The sequence below is a fragment of the Bactrocera neohumeralis genome, chromosome 3, assembly GCF_024586455.1.
Source record: "Bactrocera neohumeralis isolate Rockhampton chromosome 3, APGP_CSIRO_Bneo_wtdbg2-racon-allhic-juicebox.fasta_v2, whole genome shotgun sequence".
NCBI lineage: Eukaryota > Metazoa > Arthropoda > Insecta > Diptera > Tephritidae > Bactrocera > Bactrocera neohumeralis.
Genome location: NC_065920.1, coordinates 22,107,546 through 22,122,491, shown reverse-complemented (window position 1 = coordinate 22,122,491; position 14,946 = coordinate 22,107,546). Strand labels below are relative to the sequence as shown.

Genomic DNA, 14,946 nt, shown 5'->3' with positions numbered 1-14,946 from the left:
ACCAGGAAATTACAAAATTTGTGCAGCAAACACAAACGCACATATGTATTATACACACAAAATCCGAAGACTCTTCGGCATGCGTAGACAAATATTTGCGGTTACCTGTCGTTTGCTTAGACAATTTCATACACCAAATCACTTCTAATTGATTGCCTCTATTTGTTCAAAAAACAAAACAAAAAACAAGAAAAAAGTAAAGCAAAACAAGAGATTTTCTAAAATGCTTCTTCTTGCTCTGTGGCCTTTTCCACTGCTGGCTTTTAATAAATTGTAGCATATGTAAGTGTTGTGGCTTATGAGCTGGAAAAAGACTAATGACCATAAGTGAATGCCGGACATGCATGAAATGCATGAAATTTTATATTTTAAATTGTTAGCATATTGAAGTAATTGGTAAAAGCTTATTTACAATTGTCCATGCGTGTGCTCGGTGATTGTGTGCTTCAATAAAAATATTTGCATAAAATTGTTTGGTTTGTTAAATTGATGAGTTTTAAAGCGGTTTACAGAACATTTAGTGGGACAGTGCACTGAACAGAAAGACAGAATGAAGCTGTTGATATTACAATTAATTTTTTCTGAAGTTTAAAATCTAAACTAATTTTAGGTAAAACCCATAAAAGTTATGTAACCAGTATTGTAAGGATTATATAACCAGTATCATAAGCCTTTTGAAAATGTTTTACAGACTAAAATAACATACGTGAGAGGAAAATAAACTGGCGATCTGAGTTTGGGAAGAAGAGGTATAAATGTTTAAATTAGTTATATAAAAAAAATTCATAATAGATTGAAAGTTATTAAGGGGGTATTCTGGTCTAGACGGATGAATTCTAGGCATTTTTTAAACTAAGATAAAAAAAAATTAAAAACATTTTTACTATAATATAATATTTAAAAATTTTTTTTTTTTTTAATTTTTTATAATAATTTTATAATATAAAAAAATTGCAAGAAAAAAAAACTAAATTCGTCGAGATACGGGCGTCCTAGTTGACGTGATTTCAACGCTTGTAGAGAACTAAAACACAAAAAACAAGAAGATTCTTCATTAGTAACGATGTCGTTATCAGGCTGACCATTTTCAAAAAAAAAAAACAAATGGCGACGACTTGAAAAAAAAAATTATTGACCCGATTTTTTCGACATTTTCGAATTTTTTAAAAATACTTCAAATCAAAATTTTTGGAAATCCAAGGCAGACACGATAGAGCATTATATAAAGAAGATATATACCAAATTTCAAAGGAATCGGTTAAGTAGTACCATGTCAACCACCTCAAAAAAAGTAGTTATCTTCGAAAATAAGTCGAATTTTGAAAAATCCTTCCGAGATCATATTTTTGAAAGGCTAAACTTTCAAAATATGCAAAAACAAAAAATCGATTTTTTCAAAATGTAAATGCTAAAGTAACAAAAATTAAAGGAAAAATAGTTTACGGGATGGGCGATCTGAGGACGGGAAGACAAGGGGAAGTTAGCGTGCTTAAAGATTCAAGTATTAAAATAGTTTTGCTTGATTTCCGGCACAATTACGAAACTTACAGAAAAAAGTTGTATGGCAAAGCTGTGGGTAATGAAAAGTTCTACAACTCTTGTCTCAATAAATTTTCACACAACCTCAAAATTGTTGTGAAAAATTCAAATATCCACGTTCTTGACCTTAATAACTACAAAACAAAATTCTTTCACGAAATTTGGTGAAAAACAACCTGCTTATGTCCCAAATACACTGTACTTTTAAATTTAAAAAATTGAGCAAGCAACTCTACTATAACTTAAAAAAAACGATTCACCATTTTTCGATCAAGAATTCAATTCTCGCATACAAACATCAAAGTCTTTCAAAAAGTCAATAGGTTTTGAGTTTGTTAAAATCTACATATCTGAAGGTAACAAATATAAAAAGTACTTACATATGATAACCCTGTATACAGTAAGAATTTAGTGATCTTCGATCAATTAAATAAATTATGTTGAACATTTTTGATGTCTGAAACTGTCGCTAGGAGGCGCTCTGATACAATTATTGTTATATTTTATGAATTTCCTCCAAAGATTATACCTTATAACATATTTTTCGATTGATTAACAATTTAGAAATCAGTTAAATCTGTTTTTTATTTTTTTTGATAAATTTAAAATTTTTTTGTTTGTAAATTTTAAGGATTTTTTGTTTTGAATAATATAGGTAAAAAAGATATAGAGAAAAAAAGATAAGCAAAAATCTTATGATTTTAGCGATTGAAATATCTAAAAAAAATCCACAAAAATCAAAAAAAAATAGTATTTCTGGTCTATCTTTCAAATACCTCACACCGAACTACTAAACCTTACGTGTGATGTGGAGCGACAAGATACCAGAAAATAAGAAAAGAGTAGCTAACTGAATACATCTCAATTTATGGCATCCATTTGACTATCTGATACACTGGAGAATTCCTCTTATAACCAGATCATTTGTCAATAATTTTGACAACACGATATAAAAGTGTTAAAATGGCAAAGCAAAAGTGCTAACTGCCTGGTATTTCTTTCATATGTCAAAGAAGGAAGAAAAGGAATTTATTCTTATCGTTTGTGAGCGTCAATAAAAGTTTGCGACAATTGTCAAAGTGCATAGAGAAAACTATTTCGAGAACATAAAAGAGAGCAAACACTCGCCTAAATGTGCATTTGGGCAAGTGGTTGATGTCTGCGCTATAAATGGAGTGTGTATGAACTAAATCACGGAAGCGCTAAGAAATTTATTAAAAAATGTAATTACGTCACACTTTTTAACAAAAACGGTACTTTAAGGATAAAGGCAACAAACTATAATACGTCAAAATCCAAGTAGAAAAGCAGTGAAGGAAAGAGAAAGGGCGGTCGAGAGTTAGTGGGAACGAATCAGTCCCCCTGCTTCACACTTTTGTCTGCTCTTTAAAGGCACATCGAGTGCAACAACGCGCTCGTCCACCTGCTTGGTTGCCTGCCTGCGCTTGAAGGCAAAAATTATTTGTCACATAAACTGTCATAACCGCAAGATTGGCGCTTGACATTTTGTGTAAATATCTTTTGAGTGCAAAGTTGCCAAAACTTTATCGAATTTCTCCCCTATAACCAGCTATGCATTTTCATAGTCGTTACCCACTTCGCCATTCTGGCAATTGTTAATTTAACTTAGCGCAGCGAATAACAGTCAGAATTTTAATCTTCAAAAAGTTTGCGCAAACTTATGAAAGGGAATAGAAAATAGTGAGAGTGTGAGGTATTTGAATTTGTCTAGACGCCTGCTGGATGGTTTCTTCCTTTGTGTAAGAGGGTGTTGATTTTGTAAATTTGCTACAACAGTATTGGAAAAATATAAGAAGTTGAAAAAAAAAGTATTTAAAACATATATGTATACTCACATATATTTGAACGATATCGATTTTTTGCTTTTCGTTTGATTTGTAATTAGATTGAAAAGAACTTCAAAAAAATATTTCTTACAGTTGTAAGCATATACAAGAATTTTGATACAGAGTAATCGATAACAATGTATTCGATAAGTTTTGATTATCAATAAATTTCAATTATCGATAACTGATTATCGACCTACCTATGTTTCTAAAATAGAATATGAAATGTAATTTGCAATAATAGTATTGATCAAATAAAAGAAGTTGAAATAATAATATTGAAAAAAATTTATTTGTGAACGATATCGATATTTTTTGTTTTATGTAGCTCGGAATTATTTTGAAAAGAAATTAAAAGAAAATATTTTTTACAGTCACAAGCATATACAATGTTGACACAAAATAATCGATAACAATGTAATCGATAAATTTTGATTATCGATAACTGATTATCGACCTACCAACATTTCTGAAATATATTATGTATTTTAAGTTAAATCAAAAATTTTCACATCATATTGAGTAGATATCGGAATCACAGCTATTAATATAAAATATAATAATAATTTAGTGTAATATTTGAAAAATCTAATGTAATGACAAAAATTATCACTAACTAAATGTTTATAAAATATTAAATATAATATAATAATAATTTTGTGTAATATTTGAAAAATATAATGTAATGACAAAAATTATCACTAACTAAATGTTTATAAAATCTAAAACTAGAATTTAATAAAAGTTTATACACGTTACTTATGTGCAAATCGCTACAGTTATAAACTTAGAAATAAATCGACAAACGATGGGAACAAGCCTAAAATTCGAATCAAAATTATCGATAACTCAAAAGTATATCTAAATTGTATGGCTAAAAAAGTAAATTCCGTGGAAGACTAAACATTTTTTTAAACTTCTTTGAACTATACAAAAATATACAATATATCGAAAGTTACGTATACGCCGTGTATGCCTTTAAGGATTAGTTGAAATAATTGCATAAATACCCTTCCCTTGCGTAATTGGCCTTATTTTTGTTGTTGTTATTGCCGAGTAACATTATAACCGCTTCCTTTACAAGCACGCAACTGTCATTTTGAAAAATTTCATGCCATTTTTCCTGTTTGCCCTTGCGTCATCCGCGCATTTTAATCCGCTTAAGCCAGCCAATCAAAAAGTGTCATTTAAGTTTCTTTTTTTTGTAATTTTTTTTATAGCAGCGCTATTTGTTTTTGTTAATGTGCGCACAAAATTCCTTTAATTGCGTTTAATTCAATTTAGTAATCTGTCTGCATAAGCACTTTTTCCATAGCCACCAACAGCACCACCGAAAATGTAACACCAACCAGCAGCGTTGGCGCGCACCCTTTCGCCACAACTTGCTTTTTAACATTTTTAATTTCTGTAAACACACTTTTTTCGCTTAATTTCTTCATTTTTTCCAGCAAAAACAAATATTTTTTGCCTTTGTTTTTCCTTTTTCCTACAATATCCGCATACTTTGCGTCGTTTACGCATTTCTACACACATTTTTTACGCAGTTTTTATACGTTTTTTTATCTCTCGCATTCTCTCTTTGCAGACCCGATTACCGTCCGAAGCACGGCATTTACGATTTGCAAATTAAAAACGCTTCATACATTCGCGACAATGGACGCTTCGAGTGTCGCATTAAAGCGAAAGGTACGGGCGCCGATGTCCATCAAGAGTTTTACAATTTAACCGTCCTCACACCACCGCATCCACCCGTCATTTCACCCGGTAATGTGGCCATTGCCACTGAGGATGTAAAAATGGAGCTGACGTGCAGCAGTATTGGCGGTTCACCGGATCCAACGATAACGTAAGTACAAACAGCGCCGGCACAGTAGTGCGGGTGTACTGCCTCACATTGCGCCAAAAGCCCTTGTGGGCGGCAATAATACCGTATTAATTTAAAATTAAATTTATGTAAATTGAACGCCGTGCCCGCTTGCACTTCCGCCTGCCACGGCTGTTTAAAAGGATTTTCGCTGTCATTATGTGCAGGCTACTAGCCGATTGGCCAGCCAGATTGGCTCTAGCTGCTTGTATTGTAGACCAGCTAAGTGTGCGCGCTATTTATATATATATATATGATGTGTTTTTTTTTTAAGTAGCACCAAATGAAAATGTCCTTAATCCGCGCTGAAGAGGTGCAATTGAGCGCCCAAGTGTGGCTCCAACGTTGAGTAACTTTAACTGAGCATTCATTACATGCAAGTCAACGAGGCAAATGCTTACAAAAATACATATGAATATTTTACATATATGCATATATACTCACTGGCATAATTCACTTAATTTTGTAAGCTTAAATAATTTAATGACATTTCATTCTTTCAAATTGAGTCATATCGTCATTGAAACCAGTTGAAGTGGAGGTTGTTCTTATTATTGCACAGAAGCTTAATATATAGTTCTGCCACGTAACAGTTGCTAATAAGACGTAAAACTAACCAACACAGATTTGTAGTTTTTCATGCTTTGAGAACTCTGGCAAATGGAAGTACTGATTTGCCTAAATATGAATATTTAAGGGGTTACATGGATTTCCTCGCACAAAAAACAGCTTTTTTCAAAAATTTCAATTTCTCATATAGATATACTTAGAACTTATTATTGATACAAACATACGCTATTAGCAAAGAACTAAGCCTTGCTAGCCTTGAGCGCACAAGTTCTCAAAGCTGTAATTACACATTTGGTGACATTTGGTTTCAACAAGACCCCAACACGTCCCACACTTCGCATCAATCCATGGATTTATTGAGAGAACACTTCGTTGAGCAGATAATTTCACGTTTTATGTCGGTCGGAAATTAGGACAATATTCTAGAGGTGTAGAATTTAATAAGGCACTAAAAAAATTTTTTTTGAAATCCATAAGCCCATGTAACACCTTAAAACTTGTTAGTTTTCTCAAGCTATATATGTCATTAACTACTACAGTCCAACGAAACTGGGTGAACGTATTTCTTTTCAATATTTTCTGTTAAAATGCGAAAATTATGTAAGTCGGGCTACGCCTATTTGCTTTGCTTGTTTTCTAAAAGTGTTTTAACTGCCTAGTATAGTATCAGAAAGGTTAAATTTAAGCACAGATTTGATGCAGTAAGCACTCATGTGGTTGAGTATCATGATGGGGGAGGCATAGCCTACATTTAGGATGAGTTTTCAATATCATCAACTACCTATAAGAGAGTTAGCTAAGGATCTCAACATCTCTTGTGACTCAACACATTTCGGTTAATATTTTGGTTATGAGGTGTGGTAGAATGTGGTAGAACATGGTAAAACGCCAATTTATGAATATATCGTAAAAAGTGTCCAACAATCCAGCGAATGGCGCTTCAAAAATGGGCTGCACTCATTAAACCCAAAACTCGTTGAAGACCATCCCAGCCAAAGCTTATTACGAAGAATAGTAAGGTTACTTGAGTTAAGTCAAGTGAAAAGTGATGGCGCCTATTTTGAGGTTAATTTGTACGCTTTAAATATTTGATATCAACGTCATTTCGTGCCAAAAGACGAAGAAAGATTTAGATTTTAAGGAGTCAACTATCAAACCGCGCTATTCGTTAACATATCATAACAAAAAGTTAAACCGCAATTCACTCTACACTAAGCCTTTCAAATGACATGTAAATAATTTGCTTAGCTTCGCAAGTTTGCCAATTTTTGCGCTTTCGTTTCACTCAGTTGATACAGTCTTCCAGTTGCTTCTTTCTTAATTTATTTATTACATGAGTATTCGACTCTCATAATCAATTCCTTCGTTTTTCGCCCGTTGACTCTAAATGCAACGCTGATTTCTATACTATTTTCTGTCTTACTAGCGAGCCCGAATTCACAGTTATTTTTCGCGTAAGTAAGAAATAAATTTGCAATAAAACTTCTTAATTCCACATGTCGTGGCAACTGCCAAAAAGCATGTTTTCTTCTACATGCAACCCTGCCTGCGCTAACTGCTGACATCGAGAAGCGCTGGCGTGTCTTGCAATCCCCAAATATTTACGACACAGTTAATTGTGGTTGCCTGTGCCAAAACAGCGAAAGAAATATAGAACCAGCTGATACTAAGTAGAATAGAAAGAAACGAAAATGAAAATGAAATAAAAGCGTAGAAAATTCTGTGTCAACAAGCCAAGTCCACAAATGCAAGTAAAATTTTTTTCACGTAAACGCGAATGCAGCTAACGAGCAGGAAATAATCACGAACGACGCGGAAGAAGCCCAAATGCAAAGTGTGCACAAATTAACTTGCAACGTTTTTCGTGCCACACTGACTTACATATACACATCTGCTATATATTATATGCCTTGATTCGATGCCACATGGCATTTCTACTTACTTTCCTTTCATTATACAACAACACTAACTGTTCGCTTTTTCCAACTTTCTCTTTTCATGCGCTTATTTTCGCCGACCACATCTGCACTGCATTTCCGCGCTTTTGCTGCAGTTGGTATCGCGAGGGCACCAATACGCCACTGCACGCCGTCGTACGTTCGGGCGGCTCAAAGGATCAGCCAACAAATGCAACACTAACGCTGCAACCGCGTCGCGAAGATGATGGCGCCAAATACAAGTGTATCGTACGAAATCGTGCTATGAATGATGGTCAACGATTGGAAGCCACCGCCACATTGAATGTTAACTGTAAGTAGAAATTTTCATATTTTTTTATTATACCTAATTTAAGTATTCTACGAAGAGTCACGAAAAAGTCTGTTAAAAAAGCCGAATTGAGAAGTTCGAAAAAGAAAATGTGTCGGTATACGCTCCACATATCCTTAAGGTAACACATAACCTCAAAATTTTTGTTTTTTTCGAAAAAGAAGTGTAGGACACCATAGTTTTCCTAAATTAACCTCAAATTATGTTCTGATATTGTTTGTTGTCAAACTGACTTTCGAAGTTCGATATCGAAAATTGTAGGAATCTGCAGTTAATCTCAAATTAGCTTCTGACCTTGCCGCTTTGCTAAACTGAGATTCAAATTCGAAATGCGAAGATCGAAAAGAAAATGTGTCGAAATCAACTCTCCACATTTGCTTAAAATAACACATAACCCCATAAAAAGTTTTTTTGTTAATAAATATAACACATCTTTCCAAAATTTTACTCAACTGTGGTTCGAAGTTCGATATCGAAAATTGTATTTAACTACAAAATAGTTTCTGTTGAAAAAAAAAGTTTCGAAAAAAATTTTATTTAACTGAGGTTCGAGTTCGATATCGAAAATTGTAATTAACTACAAAATAGTTTCTGTTTGCTAAACTAGGTTGCTAGGTTCGAAATTGAAAAAAAAGTATCGAAATCCACAGTTTTCCCCTAACCTAAAAATATTTTTCAAGAACTGTTGCTCGAATTCGAACAATAAATACCGGAATACACAGTTTTCTTAGACTAATTCCAAAATATCGAATTTCTTCTTTCACAGGCGATCTCGAAATACCACTTAACCTAAAAATATAACATAACCTCTTAATGATACATAACATCAAAATATCTGATGACCTTGTCTTAAAGGTTATTGGGATTCGAAATCAAAAATTAGTGTCAGAATCCATAGTTTTTTCAAGATAATGCAATCACTCCGATATTCTACTTCTTCAACATAACCTCAAAATATCAACTTGCCTTTTTTCTAAAACGAATTTCGAAGCCTAAAAATAAGGGTCGAAATTTCAAAGTTTTCCTAAAATAATTCCAACTGACGATATTTTACATGCTCCATATAACCTCGAAATATTACATAAGCTCAACATATCTTCTGACCTTTTCTTTTCCTTTCACTTTTAACTCGAGTTCAAAATCGAAAAAAAAATCATAAAAAGTGATGAAAATCTAATTTTTTAAATAATTTTAAAATAACGATGTGCCGGAAAACCTTCGCATAACCTCAAAATATCTTCCCGATCTTATGTGATTGCTTCCTACCAGCGCATATGAAGATGTAATTATAAAAATTGGCTGCGCATTTCAATTAACCGACGTGTCATCTAAACATTCACCACCCCAGCAAGCCACCTTGCAATCGATTACCTTGCACTCAACTGACTGACTTTAAGTAATTATATTGCGTGGAGTCCCACCAGGCAACATACACTTTCGTAATTCAGCAGATGTCCGCAACAGTTGGACACGCGTGCCGTAATAGCCTGCCATATTCTCCAAGGCACACTTCACCAACTTCTGGTATATGCTCTAACACACTTAATATCTGGCTATAGCCACATTATAATGCCCTTCCCCACATCGACATCCACTTCGGTAACGTAACGTTACGCTTAGTTGCTTTTGGGTGCCATCGCCTGCTATGGCTTTCTTGGGGACTATTTACTTGTGAGCGTGTCGGTTGGAGCGTCCGTTCGCACGCATTTCATTTGTTCTCGTGTGAATTTGCCACCGAACTAAATGTGTTGCTATTGAGTGTTCATAATTATAACTCAGCACGGTGGCGTAATGATTTTCTGTTATTCATGAAGCTTCGCTGCAACTGACGCGGTGTGTTATGAGGACCAGTAGGAAATTAAAGAGACTAATTTGAAATCAGCTGATGATTACGGATTTCTAGTTCGGCTCATTTTTCTAAGCTTTGCTTTCTTTGTATTCAAATTTACTCAGAAAAATATGATGGATCCCAAAGTTATTAACAATTGCTTTACAATATTCAATGTGTTTCAAGAAATCGCTACAAAAATTTTTATTTATTGCTAACTAGTTCCTAGTTGGTTCAAAATACCGGTGTGAGAATTTAACTTATTAAAATCCTTTGACAAAAATGACTAACTTGAAACTTCTTCTTTACTGGCGTAGACACCGCTTACGCGATTATAGCCAAGTTATCCGTTTCATTGGGGGCGTTTTTCACTTGGCGAGTTTCAAACCCAACGCACAATCCTGGCGAGGAATGGTTCGCGTTCTCACTTTAGCTCGCCTTCAAACGGATGTTCTTTGGCTACCTAGAGGATACTTGGTCTAAGACCGGAAGTCTTGAGCGGCTTGAGCCATATGTAAAAGAATCGTTTCTGGCCACTGCCAACTGAATGGCAATCAGAGAACTTTGCTTACTTGCGGAAACTTCTGCACATGACTCCATCCTTCAGTGTTCGATCTAGCTGTTTTAAAATATTAGACTTTGAACTAGTATGAAATAATGCAACTAATCTTTAACTAGTTTGTAACCACGTTAAATCAAACTGGTTTAAAAATGATCCCATAACATTGCATAGTACTTTTTCAAATTTAAATTCGTTATTTATTGCGAAAACCTCATTGTTGAAAGCAGAATACTAAGTTCAATAATTTTTCTGTTCTCTTCACTTTCTGCTTCCCACAAACCATATTTTTCCTACTGGCATTGCACCCGCTTTCGCATAGTGTTAAATGCGACCTTTTGCTTAATTATATATGCCACTTTGTCACCACCGCATGACCACTATTATTTTATTTAGTTATTTGTTGTACCGTTAATATGTCTGTGGGTGTCAACAGTTTTTCACCTCAATGACAAAAAGCACTCGTTTTTGTTCCATTCGTAACACTCGCCGGTTGGTATTTTAATTATTAATTGAGCATGTGAATTGCTTTGCTTTACGCAAACGTATGTATGTCTGTTTGTATACAGGTGTAAATTAATATGCTATTACTTTCGGTGACAAAATGCTGTATTCTAGATAAATATACAGTTACGTGTGAGCATAAATGAGTTTTCAAAAAATTGTTTTGGTAATGTTATTTTAATTAAAATAACTGCGGTTATTGATTGGTTGCAAATTATGTTGGGCTGTGATTATTATGTTTTTTTGTTTTTTTATTGTTGTTTTGTAGTTTATATACTGAAACAATAATTTGTATAATTTTTTAGTACAGTTTTCAATCCAGGAATTTAATTTTCCTGTGCTAAACTTTTTTTTACTTCGAAGTACTTTTTTTTATTAATAAATTAGTGCCCTTAAAAGTTGGTACCCTCGTAAAGGGTGTTATTTTGAACACGTGGTCAAGTAGCAATAAAGCACATATAATTTAGTGTTATGGCCAAGAATTTAGGCTCATTACAAAGATAACAGTTTGCCATTTCGAATTGATTTTGTTCAACTGACCGCCGCGACTGGCTCGAATGATCTCAAAATAAGACATTGTCCTTTTCCTAAAATAAATTTCGAGGCCTAAAAATAAGCGTCGAAATTTCCTCAAATAATTCCAAACTAACGACATTTTACATGCTTCTCGAAATATCACAAAGTCTTTACATACCTTCTGATCTTTTCTTGTCACGCAATTAGACTTCAAAAATGAAAATGATCAAAAAAAGTAATGAAATTTTTGTTTTTTAAATAATTCTAAAGTAACGACGTGTTGCATGCTCCACATAACCTCAAAATATCTGCCGACCCTAGTAAATTCTACATTAGAGTCCCGATTTTCCACCACCTTTTGCAGCAATCGGTGTCGTGTGTCAGCAATAACGCGTCGAATACACTCTTCCAAGGTGTCAATCGTTTCGGGTGACTTCATATAACCTCAACAAAACTAGTTTAGCGATATAGATCGAACTAACAAAGACCTCGCTACAGGTCCATGACGTGAGATAATGCGTTCACCAAAAGCTCCCTTCAATAAATTCATTGTTTCATAGACTATATAGCATGTAACGCCGTCTTGTTGGAACCAAAGGTCACACATTAACATTATCTAATTCAAGCACGAAAAGTCAATAATATTTACTATTTAACGTTTCGGATTGACTGAAACATTATGATCGGCTTAATTTTCGAAGAAAAATAGAACTTCTCTCTATTCATAGAGCACACCAAATAGTGAGCTTCCTCGCTGAAAAAAATTTTATTGTAAAAATCGGGTTCAGAGAACTTTCCTAACTTGCATGAACTTGTACACAATCCTTCATCCTCCAATGGCGCGACTAAAAAACGGCTTTTAGTAACTTTTGGTTGTAAAATCGTCACTTCTTTGAAATTTTTTTTGGGAATTCAATTGAAAATTTCTAAACTTCGAAAAAAAGTTATTATAATAAAAATAGAAGAAAAAATTCTTAATCACAAATACTAATAAAAATATATCTGGTTGTAAATTAATGCCATATTTATAAATATTGAAAATTAAACAAAATTATGCAGCTAAAGACCCCTTAACAGAGCTCTCCAGATCAGTTATACTTAACAGTCTATATGGCGAGTTCATGAAAAGACTTAAAATTAGTTGAACTATTATACTAAAATTACCTGCATACAACTCAGGATTTTAAAAATTAAAAACTAAACCCACTATTATCGAACAACATAAATTTCAGTGATTTCGAAATAAATTCTAACCGCCTGCAATATCAATTTTATTAGAAAACCCATAATTAAAAACTCGTGGCGCGTTGACAACAAGTGATTTGATATGGCGAATCACACGCTTAACTAAAAATCAAATACATACATATATACTTTAGATGTATCCATACATGTTTGAAATATTCAGTGTTCACATAAATCAAAAATTGCATTTGAAAATGCGTTGTGGTCATGCGACTGCGTATGCGGCGAAAGTTGAAAAGGCAAAATAAAAATTGATTTTTGAATTTCGTGCGTTAAATGTGTAATTAATTCTCTGGTAGTATAGGAAAATTATATGTCGCTTATTTAATTGCACTTGCGTGTGTTCAATGGCGGCCAGCTGCAACAAAAACAACAAGCTTGTGCTAAACACCCGCAAGTTGTTGGCTAAAACTGGTCAAATTAAATGATGGGTTTTGAGCGCGGCGCACAAGTTGTTGTTGTTGATGTGGTGCATGAAAGCCACGCAACTAATGCGAAAAGCTAAAATGCATTGATGAGCAAACATTAAACAGCATAAAGCTATGTATATGTGGTTGTATATTTGGTAGCGTGCATTTTCAAATTTTCAAATATATAGACAGCTTTATTTACGCATTTTATTAACAACGAATATAATTAAAATAATCGCATAGATTCCATGGTAATTCGCTGACCTTTTAATCAACGCACTCACTTGGAACGAGCTCATACAAGTGCATAAGTATTAATTACAGTTTTTAGCGAGAATTATATTTGAAAGCATTCGTTAAATAGTATGGATAAATGTGTGGCAGACAGAGATTTTTCAAAGATTTTGCTGGTTTACTATTATAAATTATAAAATAAAGTAATTTTATATAAAACTATTAAATATTTATAATGCTAAATATATACTAAATATATTGTATAAGATATATATATATATATATATATATGTATATATATATATATATATATATGTATATATACATCAAATAAGAAAACACACTAATATTGGCTGCATCAAAGCTAATACAAACAATTCCTTATTAGAATTGGACTCTGATCGCCCAGTTTGTAGGGCAGCTATATGCTAACAATTTCTTGGGAGATTGCATTATTGTTGTAGCCAATAACCCTTGCCGAATTTCATGAAAATATCTCGTTGAATGAAAAAGTTTTCCATACAAGAACTTGATTTTTATCGTTTGGTTTGTATGACAGCTACATGCTATATTGACCCGATCTGAACCATTTCTTCGGAGATAGCATTATGGTTTTTGGCAATAACCCTGCCCAAATTTCGTGAAGATATCTCGTCAAATGAAAAAGTTTTTCATACAAATACTTGATTCCGATTGTTCAGCTTATATGGCAACTATACGTTATAGTAACCCGATCCGAACCATTTCTTTGCTGGTCGGATTATTGCCTTAGACAATAGCTAATGCCAAATTTCGCGGAGATATCTTCTCAAATGAAAAAGTTTTCCTTACAAACACTTGATTCCGATTGTTCAGTTTGTATGTCAGCTACAGGCTGTAGTTAACCAATCTGAACCATTTCTTGGGAGATTGTATAACTGGCTTAGACAATAATCTCTGACAAATTTTTCAAAGATAATTCATCAAATAAAAAATTTTCTGTACAAGCCCTTAGTTCCGATTGTTCCATATGTATGGCAGCTACATACATGCTATAAAAGTCCGATATAAAAAATTTGAAAAACTCTATAACCGTGTTCCTTTGATTAACAATTTATGTCAAATTGCGTGAAGAAATTTCGTTTTGCGTACAAGAATTTGTGCTTGATCTTTCACTTTGTATGGTAGCTATATGATTTTAAGAGTTATATGCTTTTGAGATCCGATATCGCTGGCTCCGACAAATGATCAGCTCTGATACTAATTAATTTTTAATATGACAGTAATAGAGGGGCAGCATGCCACATTTATATTAATTTAATCAACAGTTAAATTTCATTATAGACCTCCCTCAAAAATAGTCCTACCAATAAACTCGCTGTCAGTTTGAAATATTTCGTCTGAATACCTTAAAGTGACCGTATTAAACTACAAAGTGACATTTGTACACACATACTCTAAATACACAAAAACAGACCGCTTTTTGCGTATATGCATATATCTATACATAACTATATTGGCATAACCCATTCAGTGTTTCAGCACCTCATTACCGACTAAAATGTCGCACCCAAGAATTTAGC

The 14,946-nt window shown here is 33.5% G+C and overlaps 1 protein-coding gene across 6 annotated transcripts in view; it reads left to right on the top strand.

The window, feature by feature from the left end:
* LOC126753597 (protein turtle homolog B) overlaps positions 1–14,946 on the top strand; it is a 284,120-nt gene that overhangs the window by 171,943 nt on the left and 97,231 nt on the right. For all 6 annotated transcript variants that reach the window (XR_007666195.1, XM_050465153.1, XM_050465151.1 and 3 more), the window contains exons 4-5: positions 4,972–5,232; positions 7,874–8,070. Coding sequence is in view for 5 of the 6 variants with exons in the window: in XM_050465153.1 (XP_050321110.1) it covers positions 4,972–5,232; positions 7,874–8,070 (458 nt within the window). In the remaining variant the exon portion in view is untranslated. The remainder of the gene's footprint in view (positions 1–4,971; positions 5,233–7,873; positions 8,071–14,946) is intronic.